The sequence below is a fragment of the Aedes aegypti genome, chromosome 1 (assembly GCF_002204515.2).
Source record: "Aedes aegypti strain LVP_AGWG chromosome 1, AaegL5.0 Primary Assembly, whole genome shotgun sequence".
NCBI lineage: Eukaryota > Metazoa > Arthropoda > Insecta > Diptera > Culicidae > Aedes > Aedes aegypti.
In genome coordinates, this window is record NC_035107.1 from 284,761,039 (window position 1) to 284,785,563 (window position 24,525).

The 24,525-nt window shown below is 39.2% G+C and overlaps 2 protein-coding genes across 4 annotated transcripts in view; one reads left to right on the top strand and one right to left on the bottom strand.

Moving 5' to 3' along the window:
- LOC5575947 overlaps positions 1-24,525 on the bottom strand; it is a 547,305-nt gene that overhangs the window by 96,263 nt on the left and 426,517 nt on the right. The window lies entirely within an intron of this gene.
- Positions 1-24,525, top strand: part of LOC5578720 (probable multidrug resistance-associated protein lethal(2)03659) — a 125,925-nt gene that overhangs the window by 23,935 nt on the left and 77,465 nt on the right. The window contains exons 2-4 of the mRNA XM_021838028.1: positions 9,299-9,755; positions 9,824-10,031; positions 22,971-23,193. Of these exons, the coding sequence (XP_021693720.1) occupies positions 9,421-9,755; positions 9,824-10,031; positions 22,971-23,193 (766 nt within the window). The 5' untranslated portion in view covers positions 9,299-9,420. The remainder of the gene's footprint in view (positions 1-9,298; positions 9,756-9,823; positions 10,032-22,970; positions 23,194-24,525) is intronic.

Consider the following 24,525-nt stretch of genomic DNA (forward strand, 5'->3'; position numbering starts at 1 on the left):
AAAATAGTCCAACTATTAAAAGACGTATATTTTATATGTTTCTCAGTATATTGAAGATTATGCACTACAATCTTCAAATAAGAAAGTATTGAAAGGCTCAACTGTTACCAATGCATGCTTTGTTGCCTAATTCCAATAAATTAATCAGTCATGTTCGTATTTTTTCTGTGAATTTAAATCGTGAATAATAAATACACCGTAATTGAATATGGTTTTCTGGCAACCTGTTTCCGCAATAAAAAGTGATTGCCGAGGAAATCAAAGTGCATTGATTTTAATTTGTGATTTAAAGCATACAAATTAAGTATTTTCAAGTGCTCTATATACAAATAAAAAGATCAATAGTGCATAAGTGATCGGTGCGTAGCTGTTGTGAAAAAATCGGCATTGGAGCAGAGAATTGGACCTTTTAAAGTGGTGAGTTTTTATAAGCTGTTCTTGTGTTGTTTTATTCGGCAGCTCACGAATGACGATAATTTCGTAAGCATTTATTTCATTTAACGATAAAACCCATGTTATATAATATTTTTGTGAAAGATGTGATTTACATGGAAGATTATAGTTCAAGGAATATGTTGAGTACAGTGAAGTTAACACTTGTTCGGTAGATAAATTAAAACAAGGACGATAAGTTAGTGCTGCCGAAAATACCCTCAGGGTGCCGAAGCCATCATTTACCCTATCTTGATGTAAAAACATTCAAACAGATTAAAAATTCCGACACGAATGCCAAACGAATGGTAAAGTGTCGCTAATAAATAATAATAATAATAATAATAAGATTAAAAATGTGAAAATTACAGAAATTTCACATATGGCCAAATTGGGAACCACTATGGCCATAACTGGTACACTTTCCCTATATGAGCTTTTGATATTAATATGCAACGGAACTAGAACTAGATTAGTTACAGATGCTTTTATTGATACATCTTTGAAACCATTTTAAAAAAGCATGTCTTTGAAAGATGTTTCGTGTGCTACTTGGGCTATATTCCAATGTGGATACTGATACAGTGTCTTACCGATTTTGGCAACAAGGCTCGAATTTTATGTTGCCAAAATTGGGATGTTGCCAAATTCGGGAATTTTGAAATGATTATGTTTTTATCATTCTAATCTCTAAAAGTATCAGAAAATGCATGGCAATTTCTACGAATGATGTGAAAAATGTCTGGAAGCCTTCTTCAGTTCAGCTTTTGATAAAAAGAAAAAAAACATCATGTACTGATTATATGCACCATCTGAAAAGCACGCTTGTTGTACACAGTACAAGCGTGGTATTTTTTTCAGTGGCCATTTGCGACTGTTCTAGAGCGAAATGTGCAGCTTTAAAACCAAACCATATTAAAAGTAGCAGATTACGAATAATGGTTCGGTTGAGGATCTTTTCGGGTGGGTTTATTTAAGGGATTTCTTGAACATAGTGAATTACTTCTTACTTTTACTATCAATGTTATCACGGTTGAAATGTAATGTCAGCTTTTTTGTCGAGACTGACACCGCCAAGCACCCAGAAATGAAGTTAATGACGAGTTCTTTTCAAGCATTATGTTCATTTGCGCTGAGATGCGGGAAAAATCAAGCCCTCCGGCCTTCCGGAGCCGAGTGGTTGGAGTCCGCAGCTGATTTCATTAATTTCATTGCTTTTCATTTTTCAATAGAATACCGTTAGATTTTTTTTTCGAACTTGTTAAGAAACTGCTAGCAAAATCTCTTTTGTACATATGAATTTCACCAATTGAAGCTTCTGGTAGAAATACGATCGCTACATGTATCCCTAATGTTTCAATTTGATTTCTGTAAGTTTCTGTAACATTCCTTAAAAATGAAAACGAAGAGCAAAAAAAATGTAACTTAGATGCGGAGTCAGTGGAAAAAAATGTAGTAATCATTATTTATTTCTTCTTTTTATTAGACACCTATACGTCTAAAGTATGCATCCGAATATTCTTCTATACCACTCTTCAATTATCACAAGGATGTGTTCAGTAAAACTTTTGATTGTTGAAAAAGCGTCAATCTGGTCTAGATTGCTAGAGATGATTACCAAATGTCTGTATTTGATAAATGCGACAGGAAAAAGAACCATATAAATGTTAACAATGTCCAAAGAATTTTGATCATGGGCTTTGCTTTTTCTCACTCTTAGAATTCTTCTATAAAAGTTTTTCAATGACTACTTCAAAACCTATTCTCAACAATTTGCCCAAATTTTCAACTAATGTTATGAACAAACTTTCTCGATGTTTTCCACAATAACTATTACTGAAATGTCTACAGAAATGCCCAAAAGAAATCACTCATCATTATTCCATTAAATCTTTTACGGTTTAACAAATCAATGATCACGAGATAATTTGAAAACATTTTCAGGATCTTCAAACCGCCACTCATAATTCGATTGATACATTGAAACAAATTACAAGCACAATAATCACAAAACATTAGTGATCAACACAGCAAAGCTGATTATCTTAACATTTGATGCTTTTATTACACTTGTTTTTATTGTCGATTACCGTAATCCGGGGTAACATTGATCAGCGGGGTAAAATTGATCGCAATGACCCTATTCGTAAAAAGCTCGAATCAACATTTGTTGATGAAATATTTTCAATGCATGAATGGCGATTCTCTTTCTTCTAATCATGAGCTAATAAACAATAGGGTTTTTGCGAAAATAAAGTTGTGTTCATGCGTAAATTTTTCAACTTTTGTAAACAATGATTTTCATGATTATGGATGACACCATAAAAGAATCATGTCTCACATGAGTTCTGTAAACGATATGAGTAAGAGAAATGCGATTGTTACTAAAAATGACATCGCCGAAAACGGCTCCGTTGTCAAAATTTTCATAAATATGTTCAATAAAACATAATTCACAAATTATTATAAAGCGTGAAGAATTTCCTTAGGAAATTGCATACATTTAGGCGTATTCCACAATTCAAGGTGTTTTTAATTTTAAAATAACTCAAAAAGTATATGACTTATAGGAGTTTGACCTTCATATTCGGCTTCAGGGACCATGATTTTAGTAAGTAATGATATTTTCAATATTACCAAACGATGTTTTCATGATGTGATCAATGTTACCCCATATCAGCTAAATCAAAAACTCACTTAAAACATTTTTTTAAACATGCTTTAAACTTTCAGAAAACAAAATACAGTACATAAACACGAGCAATGGGTGGCAGTACTTGTTTTAAAAATATAAAATTTGCAACACATGCATTTTCAAATCAAATGTTAAAGAAATATTAAAAAAAAAATGATCAATGTTATTCCGGATTACGGTACCATTTTATTCTACCGAATTATTATGCCTTTCAAACAATGTAGCAATTATGTATATAGCTTGCTTGTTTTATGAAAATTATACTATACGTTAAACAATAGCTTTGAAATATGCGCATTTTTCTTATAAGTTCGATAAACATTAGCTTTCTTAGCTCGCAATGGTCACCAACAGTTTCATTTTGACTTATTTTCACTTTGTTGAAACTCCCAATATTAGGCTTCAGTACTTAATAATAAATCAAAAATATTTTTCAATGTGTTGCCAAAATCGGGAAGAAAAAGTTGCCAAAAACGGGTGTTGCCAAAATCGGAGGTAGACAAAAGCGGGTGTTGCCAAAATCGGGAAGGCACTGTATTCAAGTGTGGGTCCTAGGGTTTCACATTGATCCTGGGATTACGTTGCAGTTGTTGGAATCCCGGTGTGGATGATGGGATCCCAGTGTGGAACCTGGGATTCCTGCGAGGGTTCTGATATTTCAGTGTGAATCCTAGAATTTTGTTGAGGAACCCTTTGGCTTTCAGTGTGGATCCAGACATTCCAGTATGGATTATGTGGAAACCCAGTGTGAATCCTAGAGTTTCAATATGAATCCGAGGAAACCAATATGGATTCTGGGTTTCCAGTGTGGATCCTGGTGTTACATTATGGATTCTGGTGTTCCAGTGTGGTTTTAAGATTGTAGCTTAATTAGATCCTTAGAATCCAGTGTGGATCCTAAGATTCCAGTGTGGATCATTGAGTTCCAATCTGAATCCTGGTTTTCCAGTGTGGGTCCTGGGATTCTAATATGGATTCTGGAAATTCATTGTGCAACCTGGGATTCCAGTGTGAATCTTGGAATTCCAGTGTGGATTTTACGATTTCAGTGTGTATCCTGGAATCGGAACATAGGTCCAAGGTGAATCCTGAGATTCCAGTGTAGATCCCAGAATTTTCGGTGTGGATCCTTGGATTTCAGTGTAGATATTAGGATACCAATGGGGTTTTTGAGTTTCCAGTAGACTCCAGTGTGGATCATGGGATTCCAGTGTGGATGCTATGTTTCCAGTGTGAAACCATGGATTACTGTGTCAATACTCAAGTATGGTGTATCGTGCAAAAGTTTGGGTTCACCTGAACTTACTTAAATCTGTGAAATCTCAAACCAATCATGTACGCGCCATTATTTGCGCTCAAAAAGGCTTTAACCTATTAAAATCGGTTAAAAAAAGGCAGAGATATTGACAAAAATGATGTGCGTGTGGCTCAGGTGAACTCAAACTTTTGCACGATACACCATACTGAGGGGTGAACCCAAACTTTTGCACGATGACTTGACTGACTGTTTCATTGATTTTGAATACTTTCCAGATTTTTCCGCCAAAATTTCGTGGGGTCTCTTCGAATAATATAAGATTACGATTCTAATGACACTTTGATTTGAAATTTTGGTCGACCCAATGCTGAGGAAATTAGATATGATTTTACAGTGTGTTTTTTGAAAAATGTCACAACTTTAAGTATAAATTTAGAATACAAAAAAAAAATGTTTTTGAAAAAAATAATACGAAGTAAGAATAACTCTTTGCCTTTCGAATGCGGCTTAAATAGTTTCAATTGGACGTGTAATCACAGAGATATGGACTGAACACTTTTGTATGTTTTTTTAGGGGGTGAACCCAAACTTTTGCACGGGAGTGTATATTGAAATTCTGTGTAAATGGAAGGTAAATACTGCGGAAATAGTGAGCAAACAGTTTGAACATACATTGGGAATATTACGGGAAAGCTAGAATTCTTGTTAGGCTGACCATAAGCGAACCAGAAGAAAACGGGACAAATAAAAAACAAAAATGGAACAATTTCAAAAGACATAGATTATGCGATTGTGCTACTTTTCCCCGAATGGCCCGTTTCTCCGAAGCCATTTTCCTTAATGACCCGTTTCCTTGTAAAGCAATGCAGCTCAAAAAAGTGCAATAATAGTCTTTACCCGAGCAGGCGAAAAAAGCTAAGTAATACCAAATTCTGATATGGACATACTTCTTCTTTATTTGGCTTTACATCAATTATCTTGATAAAGCCTCGCCAACAATATTTCGCCAATTCCCTCGGTTCATGGCCGCTTCTCTCCATCCTCGACTGTGACCCACGCTCTCCAGGTCCTGGTGTACCTGATCAATCCACCTAGCTCGCTGCGCCCCACGCCTTCTTGTTCCGACCGGATTCGTGGCGAACACTATCTTTACAGGGTTGTTGTCCGGCATTCTTGCAACATGCCCTGCCCAGCGTATCCTTCCAGCTTTAGCTACCTTCACGATACTGGGTTCGCCGTAGAGTTGAGCGAGCTCGTGGTTCATCCTTCGCCGCCACACGCCGTTCTCCTGCACGCCGCCGAAGATCGTCCTTAGCACTCGGCGTTCGAAAACCCCAAGAGCTTGCAAGTCCTCCTCGAGCATAGTCCACGCCTCATGCCCATAGAGGACTACCGGTCTTATGAGCGTTTTGTACATCGTGCATTTGGTGAATCTTTCTTGACCGCAGTTTCTGCTGGAGCCCATAGTAGGCACGACTTCCGCTGATGATGCGCCTTCGTATTTCCCGACTAACATTGTTGTCAGCCGTCAACAAGGATCCGAGGTAGACGAACTCGTCCACCACCTCGAAGGTATCCCCGTCTATCGTAACACTGCTTCCTAGGCGGGTCCTGTCGCGCTCAGTTCCGCCAACCAGCATGTACTTTGTTTTCGACGCATTCACCATTAGCCCGACTCTTGTTGCTTCGCGTTTCAGGCGGGTGAACAAATCTGCCACCGTTTCAAATTTTCTCCCAATAATATCCATGTCGTCCGCGAAGCAAACAAATTGTCCGGATCTCGTGAAAATCGTGCCTCGACTGTTAAGTCCGGCTCTCCGCATGACACCTTCAAGCGCAATATTGAACAACAGGCACGAAAGTCCGTCGCCCTGTCGTAGTCCCCGCCGAGACTCGAACGAACTGGAGTGTTCGCCCGAGATCTTCACGCAGTTTTGCACACCGTCCATCGTTGCTCTGATCAATCTTGTGAGCTTCCCGGGAAAGCTGTTCTCGTCCATGATTTTCCATAGCTTTATGCGGTCGATACTATCGTATGCCGCCTTGAAATCGATGAACAAATGGTGCGTAGGGACCTGGTACTCACGGCATTTCTGGAGGATTTGCCGCACGGAAAAGATCTGGTCCGTTGTCGAGCGGCCGTCGATGAAACCTGCTTGATAACTTCCCACGAACTCGTTTGCTATAGGTGATAGACGACGGAAGAGAATCTGGGATAGCACTTTATAGGCGGCGTTTAGGATGGTGATTGCACGATAATTTTCACACTCCAGTTTGTCGCCCTTTTTGTAGATAGGGCATATAACGCCTTGCTTCCACTCCTCCGGTAGCTGTTCCGTTTCCCAGATTCTGACTATCAGCCGATGCAGACAAGCGGCCAACCTGTCCGGGCCCATCTTGATGAGTTCGGCTCCGATACCATCCTTGCCAGCGGCTTTGTTGTTGTTGAGCTGTTGAATGGCATCCTTAACTTCCCCCATCGTGGGAGCTGGTTGATTTCCGCTATCCGCTGTGCTGACGTAGCCATCGCCTTCGCTGTCCTGACCTTCTGTGCCTGTGTTCTCTGCGCCATTCAGGTGTTCATCGTAGTGCTGCTTCCACCTTTCGATCACCTCGCGTCCGTCCGTCAAGATGCTCCCATCCTTATCCCGGCACATCTCAGCTCGCGGCACGAAGCCTTTGCGGGATGTGTTGAGCTTCTGATAGAACTTCCGCGTTTCTTGAGAACGGTACAGCAACTCCATCTCTTGGCATTCCACCTCTTCCAGGCGGCGCTTTTTGTCCCGGAATAGGCGGGTTTGCTGTTTCCGCTTCAGTCTGTATCGTTCCACGTTTTGCCGCGTACCATGCTGCAGCATTGCAGCCCGCGCTGCATTCTTCTCCTCTAAAACCTCTTGGCACTCCTCGTCGAACCAATCGTTTCTTGAGCTCCGTTCCACATATCCGACAACGCTTTCGGCAGCGTCGTTAATGACATACAAAACTGATATTAACTTGAAAGATATAAGAGATAAAAGATCCGAAAATAATATCTAAAATTTACTCCTGGAATGCTATTAGCATATCATATTTAGCTTTTATAAGATCTCACCAATATCAGCGAGCTATTCTTTAGATCTTCCAACTTTCAAATTTAGCTATGGCTCAGAAGTTCCAGGAATAAAATTTTGATATTATCTTCAGATCTTTTATCTCTTATGTCAATCAAATCAATATCTCGATTTAATGGTCAGAATTTTGCTTCTGCTCGGGTAGTGAGAAAGTGTTGAGTTAGAAAGATCGATAAGCTACCAAAGAAAGAAATATTTGATCATTCTCGACGAAATACATAGTGCCAAATATACATATTGTTCACTACCTTGAAATGCGAAAGGTTATGACAATTATGAGTTTTAGAACTTTCGGAGAACTGAGTTATTCGGGGAAACAAGATTTTTGGGGAACTAGCATTCTGAGAACTGGCGTTGTGAGAACGACATTCGGGAAACCGCCATTCGAGGGAAAGTAGCAGAACCAGATTATGCAATCCCAAGGTACATGTCTGTATGATTCAATAAAAATCACTTAAGAACCTTGAAGCGCATTCTTTGATTTCCAAAAAGCATCGTTCTTTAAGAATTTCCTAAAACAAAATCGTTACACTTTTTAATTTTTCCAATTCAAACGTAAATTTTTCTAATATTTGATTACTTTATTGAAATATCCATTTTTTAAACAGTTAACCCAATCAATTGCGTATCAGAAGTAAACACATACCTAGTTGTTATTTTTCATTTTAGGTATTATAGAATAATTATCTTATGAAGATCCGCATTTTGGAAATCCACCAAATTTGGCATACATATGAGTAAAGAAACGCAAAAAGTTAAGCAGAAGCATGTGCGGATCAAGTTTAATGTTTAATTCCCTACATTTAACTCTCTTTGAGAAACTAATAATTGCTTGAAAAATAGATGAGTTAGACAATAAACTCTGAAATATTTCTAAAAACTGTTTGTTATGTTGTTATTTTTATTGTTTTACTGGTGTTGAAAATCATGTGCCAATTCTCCATTTCCTAAAATACGGGACAATTCGAGCAGTTTCCATAAAACGACGGGACAGCCCGTCGAGGGGATGAAAACGGTACTGTCCCGTTAAATACGGTACGTATGGTCAGCCTAATTCTTGTGAATGTTCTGAGTAAATTTTGAGAGCATCCGGTGTGAGTTTAGGAAATCCTGTGGGATTTATGTGGAAAACAATTAGTACTTCTGAGGGAATCATGTGAGAATCTCATAAGAGTCCATGTCCATGTGAGAAATCTCTGAAAACGTTGTGCAATGCTTTGAGAAATTCTGTGGGAACTGTGTAGAAATTCTGCGAAAATTATGAGAACCCTATAGGAGAACGTGCGTGCAAGCCGTAATGCTTCTCGAACGACGTATGTAGCTACAAATTAAGGTGAATAAGAAATATTTTATGCATACATGACCAAGACAAATGTTACAAATGTATAAAACTAGATACATATAAACCGGAAATCAAAAAAGTAATTAACTGTGTAAATGGAGAACCGGACAGATGTCATTGTTTTCTTTAGAAATTGTGGACTAATACCATCGAATAGACGTAACTCCAAAATGGAGTTTTTTTTTTCATAAAAACGGTCATAGGAGCACCGTGTTCCTTAGTTCTGAAAGAGTACACGTGGCGAAGAACGTCCCATAGAATGAAGACCGTACCGAGTTACAAAGTATCCTCTCACTTGTTCTGCGATTATGCAAACACGAATTCCTACGGATCGAGATAATCACGGGGCGGAGATTTGGCATGCACTGGCAGCGTGTGCCACAATGCAATGGTCCAAAATCATAAATTACCTTCCGAGATAACGAGCGCACAAAATCTTATTCCTTTCAATGTTCTTCTAGGAGGTTTGCATTACGAGGAACCGAGAAGCGTATCAGACAGAAATCCAAGACAAAACCGGTGCACAGCGCTGCCAGATGAGAGAAGTGGGCGATGCTGCTGAGGCCACACCGTAGTCCACACAATGAACCCCACTCAGTACGGTAAGGATCCCGTCAGCATCCACGAGCTGCGGCGGGACGAGAATCCGGTGGGACGGGCCAATCTCTTCTCGCGGTTCACCTTCTGGTGGTTGAGGGACCTGTTCCAAACCGGACTGGAACGACCCATTGATGAGTCCGATATCTACGAACCGCTTTCGGGGCATGAAAGCGAACAGCTGACCTATCGGTTCGAGGACTGCTGGAAGCGGGAGCTGAAACGGGATAAGCCGAGCTTTCTGGCCGTTATTCGGGTGATTTACGGATGGACCATTCTGTCGAAGGGATTCCTGTACACTTCGGTGGATTCGTTCTCGAGGTAATTCCACATAATGAGCGTGAATTTGACTTTTGGATTTGAGGTTGGATTTTTTCTTTTGTCTGTAGGATCTTCCAGCCGCTGTGTCTTGGAGGGTTGGTTTCGTACTTTGCTCCGGGGCAGACCACCATCGGCAAGGAGGAGGCGTACGGCTATGCGGGTGGAATTGTGCTTTGTTCGCTGCTGCCGGTGATGATCTTTCACCACTACATTCTGTACATATTTCAAATCGGGATGAAGATACGAGTGGCGTGCTGCTCGCTGCTGTACAAGAAGGTGAGTCAGTCTTTTCAAACAGTAGAATAATAAACGCATATTTAAAAGGATGAAGGACGCTTTTGTCTTGAGGAATACGGGAATACATTTTGTGATTTCAGTCAGATTCAGCTGGCGATTCCTTGGAACTTTTTAAGTTTTACTACTGAAAAAGTTTGAAAGTTATGTAATATCCGCTCATATCTCAGAAACAAAATCAATGATACTTTCTTCAGCAGCGATTTACAAGAGGGGAAACACATAATTAATACAAAGACTATGTGTTCCAGTTTATCTTTATCAGGCTGACAAAATCGGGAACCTGACGAAACCGGGATTATTTTTTGTTCCAGTTTTATTTTATTTTTGAAATTGAACTAAACGTTGATCTACGGACTGCGTTAAAAGGGAACATGAAATGTCAATACGCTTAAGGGGGTGGGTATGAATCTAATTAAGAGGGTATCAGATATTCACAAATTTTGGATAATTAAGTGGACGAACAAAAATATTTGAGGAAGGAGCTTTAAGATAACAAAATATGTTAATATGTCATTTATGAATAACGGAGTTGTTCGTGGGGGAGCAGGGCTAGTAGCAGGTAGACTTTGTTAAAATTTCAATACAAGTTTCTAAAAATTTGATTGAAAGGTCTTTGAAAGCTTTTTTTAATGACTTTGCAAGAGCTGTTAGAACACTAAAGCTGATAAGCAGGCTCTGTCCCAGTGGGGACGTCATGTCAAGAAGAGAAAGGAAAGTCTGTTAACTAAAACATTACAGTGTAAAGTCATTATTTGTTTTCGTTTTCTGCTTGCAGCAATTATTTCTTAGATTTATTCGGATTGTTTTCTCAGGTTACTCGAGGAAAAGTTTCAAGAATTCTGCTAGTGGTTTCTTCTAGAATACTTTCAAGAGCTTCCCCACTGATCCCCATTGGCGTAGCTAGGATTTTTTTCTGGAGGGGGGCCTAGGGGGGGGGGGGGGCTAGCAAATACTTGTTTTATAGAAGTAATGTCACGATTTTCACAAATGTCGTAGTTTTAATGGATTTGTATTGATTTTATTTATAAGCTATTTTCGATATATTCGTGACACATCAGTGGTAATCGTAAATTTTGTTTTTCGCTACGGAAAAGATTCATTCTTTTTGTCAGTCAAAAATCCTTAAATAATTGTAGAAAAATAACCATGTGCTTTGAAGAGATTCCTCTGAGAATTACTACGGGAATTTCTTCATAAATTATGTTCGTACTTTTCAGTGGATTCTTCAAGAACTCCTTTACCAATTTTAACTGAGTTCATCCCTTGGATTCCCACGAAAAATCATTCCCAGACTTTTCGATCTCACTAGGAAATTTTTCGAAGAATCTCTATCGAATTGTTTAAAAATCTCTTGAAGAATTCCACCTGAGAATGCTCTAGTAAATCATTTTATCATTTATTTTGGAAGGTCTTATACGTATTAATTATATATTCATTCCAATTGTTTGTTTAAAGTATCCTCCAGTTGTTTGTAGAAAAATGTTTGGAAATTCTCTAGACTTCCTGCGAAAAAAAAAAAATAATTCTACCAGATTCTCTAAGGATTCCCCTTAATATTCCACAAGAATTTCATGAGCAATTTAAAAGAATTCAATTGGGAAAATATTTTGCACGTTTTCTCAAAAATGTTCTATCAGCAGATCTAGCTACATTATTCTTCCACAGATAATGTTTCTTTAGATTTATCTAAAGTCAATGAGCAACACCCCCCGCATTCCTTCAAAATACTCTCGAAAAAATGGTTAAAGAATTCTAACATTCTAGCGGATTACGTTCAACTGATTTTCCGAGTAATTTGATCAGGGATTTCTTAGAGAATTATATTATTGTTTCCCTAAGATTCTCCCGAAAAATGTACCAGAAATTTATCTAAGTATTTTCGATTGATTTGGGAATTTCTTGAAGAAATTTTTCTAAGATTAAATAAGATTTTACAATTTATTCCTAACATATTTCTCAAAAAGTTCCATCAAGTATTTTTTCAGTTTCTAGAAATAACTGCATTTTTTCGGAATGATAATCTTAGGATTCTTCCATAAATAACATTTGAAAATTTATCCCCGCTCAATTTTTTGGTGCAAAACTACTCCTGGAATATATCAATATTTTTGGGGATTGCTTTACAAATTCCTCTAAGAATCACTCCATATTAGTTTTCTAGAGAAATACATACAAAATAAGGTTTGAAAGAACTTTGTTGGATTTTTTTTTGAATAATTGCGGCTTTTATATCTTTCGGAAAAATTTACAAAAATAGTCTGCCGTAAAATTCAAGAATTCAACCGTAGAATGAAACTTGTTCACAATGTACCTCACAGAAAAGTTTGAGTGGTCCATGATGGATTTACTCTAAAATTGTTCGTTCTTTTTACTTCGTCTTTTGAAATAGAAAATGATTCGTGTTAAAATAGATGAAAGTTTTACAGGAACTATTATTAAATAAAATCTTAGAACATATGCTGTATATACTCCGAAATTTCATGATACTATGGAGAGTAGGGTAACCAATATATTTTGGACCCCTATATATTTTGGACCCCCTGGGTCATTTTCCTGCGAATTTCTCAGTTTAAATCGAAAGACCAACTCTATTCGCATACCATTTGGAAAGATAGGACTACTCCGCACTTGTACCAACCGTTTGCACATAGAAAATGTGGTTGTTTTATATGAAATTAATTCAATTTAATCGGTTCATCCATGCAACCGTTACAACATGTTACACGCAGCAATTGAAGCCGTCAGAAATTTTTCAAATGTAAACAAAAACTTTTTTCAAATTTCTGAACTAAAAGCGTAGAATTTCTTCGGTTTTCCATTGTCAATTGATTGATTAGACTATGGGTAAGCATATTATACAACCAGTGTCGTGGGCTTTATCGCCAAACAACAAAAAATGCCGGGGGTCCAAACTATATACTTTGAGGGTCCAAAATGTATTAGTGTGTCCAAAATAATGAAAAATAGTGCTTCACAATTTAATTGTTTTCGACGTTTTTGGCTCCTGGATGACCGTATGGGATATTTTTTTTCTCGTAGACGTAGTTTTTCTCTACATTTTAACATGTGCTTTGACTTGGTTACGTTGTGCAATCAATTATTTATTATATTTCATTAATTTTTAAGAACATTATCGAAGATTTTATTGAATTGAAATCTTAGGGGAAACTTTTGCATTACTTTGAAAATTTGTTGAGGGATTCCTGATGGACTTTTAAAAATCATATGCATAAGAATTCTGCTTTTTTAAAACTACCTTTTTTTAGATTCTCTAAAATGTTGCTTTTTGGAGTATGGAAAGATTTTTGTAAGAAATTCCTTAAATGTTGAAGCAGGTAGAACAATATATGGGCAATGGTGCAATGAAAGATAATTTATAATCTTTTCTTTAGAGGTAAATTATAGGTTAGTTATAATTTCTGTAATTAATTTACAAATAAAACAAATTTCTCATGAAGTTCCGTCAGAATCTTTTTTAGAAATCATCTTTGAAACATATCCATCCTTGACTTCTGGATCTCTAGAATCATCTTTGAAATATATCCATCCTTGACTTCTGGATCTCTAGAATTCTGCCAGGAAGCCTTTAGAAACTCCGCCCACGTATCGCACAAAATTTCAAACCAAGAATATGGATTCTGACAATAATTGGTCGGTTTTTAGACAGACTGGATCAAGTATTTTTAAATGATTTCTGAAAAACGTACTTCAAGCATTTGGAGTAACAAATATTTACCTTGTTTGCTGTAATGTTGGAACTTATCAATTTAATAACACATCTGTGTCAAAATCGTACCGAAAAAATCAAATTTTATAAAATCGTTGACTCATCTTTAAAAGGCCAAAATATCATCTAATCCGGTCTGCCTGAACACCGACCAACTGGTGAAATTATTTCTAAAGAAGCATTTTAAGGAAGATCAATACAAATTTCTTTATGAATATCTAAATGAATCATTTCCCTCTTACCAGTTATTTTGCTACATGTTTCTCTACAGATTACTTCACCACTATTGAGGAATTTGATTATACTAAAATTCTACAAAGAATATCGAAAGATTTTTTAAATTTTACTAAAAACCTGTTGGTAATTAATCAAATTATTTGATAAATTTATTCATGCGAAAATACTTAAAAAGTTGAATCAAAGAGAGAATTTATTGTTGGATTTTGTTACATTTATTCACGCCAGTTTAAATTTTTGCCATCCATCTGAAGAAAACTTGGCCATGCCGAAGCTCCTTGAAAGTTAAGCCTTATTTTTCAACAAGAATTTCCACTATGTATTGTCTGAGAAATTCCTTTAGTAAGTTTGTCTATCTCTTCAATTATTTTTGTCGGACACTATACGAGTTAACATACACTATGAAGTTAATGTATGGATTTCTTTAGTGAATTCTCATTAGGGAAATCATCATCACCAGACACCTCGAGCAGGGTATCCTAAATACATGATCAAAATGCACTGTATATGCTGTTTTATGCTGAAACAGCAATATTTGGGTTATTCAGAAGAAAAAACGATTTTTGGCAATTAGAATTCCAGGATATTGAAGCTTTATTTTACCACGGTATTTTTTTGCAACGGAGATATCGAAAAATTGCACTTAACGCATACAACAAAAAGCTAGTTATAACAGTAACCAATCGATCGACAACCGGACGGTTATGCTTTCGGCTGTTGCTCAATTCACCGAGGTCAAAAGCACTACGCTGATGCTGTTTAAGACAAGCGAGCTTTCTCTAAAATAACGTAGGTAACAACTGAAAAGAATTTTGTCAGTAACAAGAGTCGTGTACATTGATTCAGAAGATTTTGCTTCGTGTTTTTTTTTTTTAATTTCTATTTTAACTATCATCAAAAATTCTGGGGGGGGGCCTGGATGATTCTGGAGGGGGCCAGGCCCCCTGGTCCCCCCTGTTCCTACGCCAATGCTGATCCCTACAGAAATACCAGCATACATTGTTCCACTAATCCACATAGGAATTTATCCTGAAATAGCCCCATCGATTTTTTAGGGGTTGGTTAGAAAAATTTGTCCAGGATTGGCTCCAGGAAATCTTTGAGTACTCAAACACTGCTACATTTTAGTGACGTTTCAATGTTTCCGATCCATATATCGAAGTATCGATATTTTGCTTTCGATATTTAATATATCGGTGATATCAATATTTCTTTTCGTTATATCGTACACTAATATTTGGAAAACGATTGTAAGAATTTCTTCTTTTTTGGTTTTTAAAAAGCTATTTCCGTTTGAATTGTACTATAATTTATCTAAGCGGAAGATATCAATGTCAAATTCGAAAATAATATTCCAATTCGTAGTAAACTGAACGGCAGCTCAATAAGCGATATAGGAATTTCGCTCCTTTCAAATATATCATATGATATTCGAATATATCATGAAGGTTTCACTTTACTTTGAATCGATATATCGGTATTATCGATACTTTGGTTCGATAATCTATTGAATCAAATATCAATACTTTGCAATATCTAAACGTCCTTACTACCACCACAGGGATTACTCCGAAAATTTTCCACCTACCCCTTTGTAACGCTTTTTGAAATAATTATCGGAAGGAAATGGCCATAGAACGAAACATCAGGCGATTAGTGGCGAAAAACTCACGAAACTCGGATTTTAAAAGACCCGTGCGAAGAAATCGTGCTCGCTTATTACGCATTGACTTTTTATTCTAAAATACAGAAGGAAATACAAAGGTTGGCAATATTTTCTCTTCCGCTGTTTGACAAATGACAGCTAGTCTTGTTTCCGTTTCTGAAACGTCACCAGGACGTCAGCGCCCTTCAGAAATTCCGCCTACATCAGTTAAGTCCGACAAGTCCTAGAGCCTTCGTGAAATATTTGATCTTATTCGGCCCCAAAGGCTTCGTAAAGATGTCGGCGATCATCTCACTGGTCGAACAGTAGCGTAGCTGTATTACTCCCTTGGCGCATAAATCCTTGGCATGGTGATACTTGGTGTCTATATGTTTGCTTCGTTTGTTCAGACGATCTAAGGCCACGAAGTCTATGCAACTACGATTGTCTTCGTTGATTGTAGTCGGCCGCCGTTGCTGCTCGCCCAGCTCACCCAGCAAACGACGTAGCCATATCACCTCTTGTGCTGCATCCGATAGAGCCAAGTATTCAGCTTCCATTGTTGATGTTGTAACGCATCCTTGTTTCCTGCTGGCCCACACTACAGGAGCTCCACCGAAGAAAAACACAAAACAGCTCGTTGATTTTCCGTCGGACCGATCATCGGCCCAATCAGCATCACTGTAGCCGGCAAGGACCATATCACCGGTTTGTTGAACGCCTAGCTTCAGCTCCTAGTCCTCTGTGCCGATCAAGTACCGAACAACTCGCTTGAGCTCTGTCCAGTCGCGCTGCGTTGGAGCACTGGTCCTCCGACTCAAAATTGAAACAGCGGCTGCGATATCCGGTCGCGTATTGGAAGCAATGAACAGCAACGCGCCAACCAAACTGTGGAACTGCTTGTTAGGGGCGGTCCATTAATTACGTAAGACAATTTTGGCAGTTTTTAGACCCCACCTCCCCCCATGATAAGATTTATTGTATGAAAATTGAAATAAATTTGTATGACGCGTAAGAAATCTCAAACCCCCCCTCCCATGTAATTAATGGACCATCCCTTATCTGGTAGCACATCACTTTCAATCTGCTTGAAATATCCAACATCCAATGGTATGCTTGACTTCTTTGCTCCATCCAAGCCGAAACGAGCTGCTATCTCACGAATAAACGCTTTTTGGCTCAAGCAGTAGAAGCCATCCGCCGCTCTTCTGACTCTCATCCCAAGGAATTGACTGACGCTGCCGAGTATTGAGATGTCGAACTCACGCTGTAACTCCTTTTCGACAATCGTAATCTGCTCTGCTTCTTTGCAAACGAGGATCATATCATCAACATAGATTAGCAAGTAAATCCATTCACCACTTGCCAATCGTTTCATGAAGAGACATGGGTCAGACAACGATTGATGGAAACCCAGCTTCGACAGCACACTCTCGCGCTTTGTTTCAAGCCATGAAGACTCTTATGGAGCTTGCAAACATGCTCCTCCTTTCCCGGTTCCTCGAATCCAATAGGCCGTCGTACATAAAAGTCTTCCTCCAGCTTTCCGTTTAAGTAGGCACTTTTAACGTCAACGTGTCTTACCTCGAGTTTCCGTTGTCCGGCGATGGCCAACAGTACCCTAAGCGTCGACTGCATCGCAAAAGGAGCGAAAACGTCGCTGAAGTCCACACCATATTGCTGGGAATAGCCTTGGGCTACAAATCGTGCTTTGTAGCGCACCGTTTGGCCTGACGTGTCTTTCTTTCGTTGATCCCATTTGATCCGATGATTGGATGATTCGGTGGTGGTGGCACAAGAGTCCACGTACCTCGTGTCTAATGAGAATTGTATTCCGCATTCATTGCTTCTATCCACCTTTCTTTATCCTGGCAATTCACTGCTTCCATGTACGTTGACGGCACATGATCCACCACTTCAGCAACACCTACCACAAAATCGTTGAACCTTCTTGGGCGCCGCCGTTGTCGCACACGTTGCTCTCTTACACTTGAGCTTTCAGCTGGATTCAGATCCTCGCCTTCAAATTCGTTGTCAATATCCGAATAGAACCCCTCAAATTCAGATTTGTCCGCAATGCTGTTCCAATCCTCTTCACTATCTGACCGGAGCCGACTCCAGCTGTACTACTTCCTGTTGCTTCTCGATGTCAGCCTCCAGCTTGGTTTCAGGATCTGGAACGACCGAAACTTTCTCCTCCTGCATCTCTGAACCCACTTCTAGGAACCGAGCATCCCGGCTTATGGTGATCCTTCTTTTTGACTTATCGAGAAAGCGATACGCCTTCGCCATAGAAATGGCCATAGAACGAAACATCAGCGATTAGTGACGAAAAAACTCACGAAACTCGGATTTTAAAAGACCTGTGCGAACAAATCGTGCTCGTTTATTACGCATTGACTTTTTATTCTAAAATACAGAAGGAAATACAAAGGTTGGCAATATTTTCTCTTCCGCTGTTTGACAAATGACAGCTAGTCTTGCTTCCGTTTCTGAAACGTCACCAGGACGTCAGCGCCCTTCAGAAATTCTGCCTACAATAATCTTCTATACATTTTATGCGAGTTGTAACCTTTTAACGTACACCCACGCACGCTCTCCAGCGTTATGAAATTTGTTAATCGGATCCGGGAGCTATCAGGATTTTCTTTGAAGATGTTTCTACTTATTTTTCTGTCAATTCTGAGAAAGCTGAGAAGCAGGCTTTGTCCTAGTAAGGACGTAATGCCAAGAAGAAGAAGAAGAAGGCTATTCATTTTAGCAAGAAATAATATATGGCTCGATTTTTGCCTCGCGCTCTGATTCGAACTGCATTGCTTCACTGTAGGGGCTGTCCATAAATGACGTAGCATTTTTCACTGAATTTTTACACCCCTTTCCACTCCTCGTAGCATTTAGTCACAAATGCTGATACCTCCCCTGATATATCAAAACAAATCGATGAGTTGACTGAGTGGAGATCTCCTGCAACATTGAACGCACTGAATAAATACCTTGTTCTAATGTGATAACGTCGATAAAGCATTGATTTTTACTTACTCTATTTTTTTATTTGTTTACATATGAATAACATTGTTTAGACACGAATACAATATAATATTCACATAACTATTTAAAGTATCATAAAATCTGTTTGATTGTATTTATCGAGAAAAATTTTAAATTTCTCAGTAATTTTGAAATATTAATATGAATTTTGAAGCTGTAAGCTGAAGCTATTTGTAATTTTTCCAGCGCTTTGAATGAGATTTGAACAAGCATGCTTTGAATTCATCTCAATGATCGGGATCCTTTCTAATCCTGATTTTTTAACCTTTTTTTGAATGCTCCTAATCTAGAATATGATTGTTTGACGTTTTATAGAAGACTAGGCCAAACATGGGGACAATCGGTGTTACCGAAGGGGAGGTGAAGTAGTATGGAAGACAATGATATTATGTACATCGTAAGAAATATCTAAAAATATATTAAACTACTGCAAGTTAGTCTTGATGTCGGGCATTACCACTCGTGGGGAAGTGAATTGAATAAAATATTTGACTAACACAGCACTATTTTTGCTAAATCAAGACATGCTTACACTGAATTGGAATAGCGACGCTGAACTCCCAAGTTTTATTCGGATTGTCCACGACCTGAAAGAAAGCTATCAAGAATTGTCGCAAGACTTCCAATTCAAGAACCAACTGTGCATGCACATCATTCAGACTCATGCCAAGTGTCCTGTCAGACAGACATTTGCAAAAACGCTCAAGAAATATCATCGCAAGCTCGATCAATTTCTACTAGCTAACAATCGGTCTAGGATGAATCCTTGGATTCAATCCTCTTATACACGTGGCAGGATTCATTGCATGTCTGGATTCAAACAAAAGATGCGCGCGAAATAAATCTTGCTCCGGTGGTTTTGAATCTCAGCAGCTTTTGGAGTTGGATTTTTTGAAGACTGCAACGAATAATCAAAATTTTCCAAATCTCAATCGATTTCTATAACTTTTAAGTGAAAGTCTTCTACTTGAGTATGATCAATTTTTGTATACCAAAAAACTGACAATGCCGGTGCAAGTGCTATGATGACAAACAAAAGAAAACAATGTCTGTGTTGCTGCGTATTGCTTAATAATCTGTGCTTGATTTGCTGTTCAAGATATGCTCTGAAAACTCCTTAAAAAAGTCATGTTTCCTGTTAAAATTTCTTAAGAAATACTTTTAGTAGTTACTTCAACTATTCCTGAAAGAACTCTTCAAATATATGTTTAAAGAATAATTAAAAAAAAAGACACGGACACCGTCTTCAGCCATTTAGCTGCACAGACTGTAAACTTAACACTAGACAACGGACAAGCATGCTCCAGTGGCACAGCTGAGAAATATTTCTGACGAAAAACATCAACGGCTGAAGCGGGAATCGAACCCACACCTCATGACACGATGCGCTCAACTGCCTGACAACGCTAACCACACGGCCACGAGGCCCACACACATTTGATGCAGTTCGTTGAAGTTTCTTCCAGAATTTTTTGGGAAATTTCATACAGAGGTTCCTAGACTAGTTCAATATTCATTTAATCAAAAAACCTTTCAAGGTTTAGAAAGATATTGTTCAGAGATTTTGCTATGATCTCATTAAAATATATACCTGTATTTTTTTTCAGGGATGCCTTCACAAACTCTTTTGAAGATGCTTTCATAAATTCAAAAAGATTTCTTAAAAAAATATCAACGGATTTTTCAAGGAACTTCATTCATAGATTCTTTCATAACCACTTCAAATAGTTTCTGTAAGAAATGCTCAAAGATTTTATACTGCTTTTTATTTAATTTGGTTCTTCAATCATGGTTTCCTTGATCGATCCTCTAAGGTTTCTTACAGGGCACATTAATGAATGTTTGCCCTTTACTGGCATATACCAGATTTGCTGGTCTGAAACATACTTTTTGGGAACTTGTAATCAGAAGACACAGTGTGTTTGTTTGACAAATTGAGACATGACGAGACGAACACTTTTTTTTTCGGAGTGGCACGCATGTTTTTTGCTCAGCATTGAGTTTTCGACAGATCAGCTGCACTTACACAAGGAACCAACCAGATGACTGCTTAAATAGGATTAACAGGCACCCTTAGTGTATAAGTGCTGGTGACCTTCTATTTTTAGGCAACAATGGTGCCTGCCACGTCAGAATGCAGACCAATGATGGGAAGGGGAAGGAATTGATGATGCATTCAACTGGCTCCCACGGTTGACCATATATACCACTGCGTCAACGCCAGTTTATGCGAGAAGGGTGAAAGGGTGGGGTATTTTTTATGGCAGGGCCATGATGTGCAGGGATAAGGATGGCAGCATTTTGACAACATAGGCAATGAAGGACGGGACAACGGAGGAAACGCCTTCGTCAGTAATGCGGGCAATGGAAATCAACCAGACACCACTTTGAGGGAGATTAAGGATGCCATTCACCAGCTCAAGAACAATAAAGCTGCTGGTAAGGATGGTATCGGAACTGAACTCATAAAGATGGGCCCGAAGAGGCTGGCCATTCGTCTACACCAGCTGATAGGCACAATCTGGGAAACAGAACAAGCTACCGGAGGAGTGGAAGGAAGGGGTAATATGACCCATCTACAAGAAAGGCGAAAAGTTAGATTGTGAGAACTGTCGAGCGATCACCATTGTAAATGTGGCCTACAAAGTATTATCCCAGATCATCTTCCGTCGTCTGTCACCTGTAGTAAATGAGTTCGTGGGAAGTTATCAAGCCGGTTTCGTTGACGGATCGACAACGAACCAGATCTTTACTGTACGGCAAATCCTCCAAAAATGTCGTGAATACCAGGTCTCAAAGCATCACCTTTTCATCGATTTCAAGGCGGTATACGGCAGTATCGACCGCGTAGAGCTATGGCAAATCATGGACGAGAACAGCTTTCCCGGGAAGCTCACGAGACTGATAAGAGCGACGATGGAAGGTGTGCAAAATTGTGTGAAGGTTTCAGGCGAACATTCCAGTTCGTTTGTATCCCGCCGGGGACTACGACAAGGTGATGGACTCTCGCGCCTGTTGTTCAATATTGCGCTAGAAGGTGTTATGCGGAGAGCCAGGCTTAACAGCCGAAGTACAATTTTTACGAGATCCAGTCAATTTGTTTGCTTCGCGGATGAGTTGGACATTGTCGGACGAACATTTGAAAAGTTGTCAGACCAGTTCATCCGCCTGAAACGCGAGGCAGCCAAAGTTGGACTGGTGGTGAATGCGACCAAGACAAATGTGCTTATTCTGCGCGGCGTGTGAGTCGAGACGAGGCACTCTCACCGCGAGTGACGTGAGACGACTAATGTTAATCAAATGGGAGCGAGTCGACAATTGTCACCTCATTCGACTCGTCTCACCTCACACGCCGCGCAGAATAAGCACAAAAGTACATGCTAGCTGATGGGGCCGAGCGCAACAGGGCTAGCAGTGTTACGAAAGACATGGATACGTTCGAGGTGATCGACGACATCGTCTACCTTGGATCCTTGCTGACGGCTGACAATAAGATTATTGTGTTATTGTCGTGAAATACGGAGGCGCATCATCAGTGAAAGTCGGGCCTACTATGGCCTCCACAAGAAGCTGCGGTCAAAAAAGTCTCACATTCGCACCAAATGTACCATGTACAAAACGCTCATAAGAAGAATTAATCTGAGGGTACAGAGGGATACGAACTGTCGACTCTGTTTATGCTACAATAACACCTTTACCATCTGCAACAATAGGTTCCGTCTCTGCTCACTAGGAGGCCAACAATAGTATGAAACCACCTTTTCATCATGAATTGTCATCTTTTTCGGCTAAGATGATATTCTGCCAGTACACATAAAACGTTAGTTTATTTTAAGATAAATCCATTGGAACAATCAACTCCCACCACATCCTAATTCAGATTTATACTCTACGTGGTACAACAATTGTCCAATGACGCAGAAAGGAAAGAATAAACTTGAGTCACCAATGTTTAAGGGCACCATATTGTCAAATGGCACGCATAAATTTTAGCTTTCTCTGTTTGTTACCCTGCAATTGAATGAATTATGTACGCATTGGGATCCCTTTCGAGAATAAAAATATACACTCAAAAGGACCCCGCTTTCCTCATACGGTGTATAATAAAGGAACGTGCCGGACCGTCGTTAGGGACGAATTCTCAAAAGCTGCTGGTATGCTCCTCAGCTTTTTCCTAAGGATACGTGCTTTGACAACAGCAAAAAGATATCCGAGCGAAATGAATAAGTGATTTCTCACACCTCTTCGCTTCACATTCCAGGCCCTGCGCATCACGAAGGCGGCCGGTACGGATGGCCTCACCGGACAGGTGATTAATCTGATGTCCAACGACGTGGCCAAGTTTGACACGGCCGTCGGCTTCGTGCAGGACATCTGGAAGGGCCCCATCGAACTGCTGGTGCTCGGCTTCTTCATCTACCGGGAGATTGGCTTCGCCGGCCTGATTGGCATCGCATTCCTGCTGAGCTTCATTCCGCTGCAAGGTACGTAACCGATGACACAGAGGAGTAAGTCGGATAAATTCGTGGACATTATTTCAAATTTGAAGAAATTGAGCTGTTTGACCCCATTTATTTTTTAAACATAGCTATTTTTTTAATTCCTTTATAAGTATCATTTCAAACATTACATTCATTTCTTATATCTAAGTGTTCTGTGGTAGGCAATTTTGACGGGGTTGGTGGTCTGATGGCTACCGCTTCTGCTTCATATGCAGAAGGTCATGGGTTCAATCCCAGGCCCGTCCCTTTCCTCGTACTTTGTAGTTGTATATCTCTCACTTGCTTCTATCCTCCATTCTAAATATATCACACTCAAACTATTCGTTCATAGCAAACGCTAGAACCAGAGACGGACAAGAAACGTTTCCCTAACGCTTCCTACTTCCACGCGCACGCCTTTCTTACGCCTGATACATAGGCAGTCTGCTAACCACAAAAGCAAACCTCTCTGCCATGCCTTTCCCCCAATCCATACACTCCCGTATGAACTGGCGTGGATGCAGTGGAATATACGGTCTACGTGGGAGCCAGTTCAATGCATCATCAATTCCTCCCCTTCCCCTCATTGGTCTGCATTCTGACGTGGCAGGTGCCATTGTTGCCTAAAAATAGAAGATCACCAGCACTTATACACTGAGGATGCCTGTTAGTCCCAAGCAGTCATTCGGTTGGTTCCTTGTGTAAGTGCAGCTGATCTGGCGATACTGGAGTGCATCCACGGGCGGCCAATCAAGCTCAAGCTCTAAGTGTTCTGTGGTAGGCAACACTATCATCCTAATTTGGTAAAACTAACTAAGTCTTGAGCAGTGAATCAAATTGTCATCAAAACCGACGAAAAACAAACAACAAAGCACTCACAACCGTTTGTCTCAACTTTTGCGGGTAACGATACAATCACAAACAAAATTGTCATGACAATCACAGGGCGCAATATTGATGCAGCCTGTTTAATTAGCGATTAATCAGTTGTTTTAAACACAAAACCAAATTTATTTTATGGATGCTGTTCGATAATGTGTCGATGTTTACCAACAAGGAGAAAGCTCTAGAAAATTGCAATGCGAAGCCCAAAAAGTTGCTTCGCACGTGATTATCGATCATTGTCATATTCTTCACTGATGTTGTGGAATAAAATTGATGACAATGTCTTTGTTGCTGCGTGTTGGGTGATATTTGATTCACTGGTCTTGAGTAACATTTTGGTAACAACATATTACATTTCATTTGCCGTAGCAGTTCAGAATTTTTGCAGATGAGTTGGTTCCACCATAAAAGAAATAAAAACACTTTTAAAATACTTAACCTAACTTAACC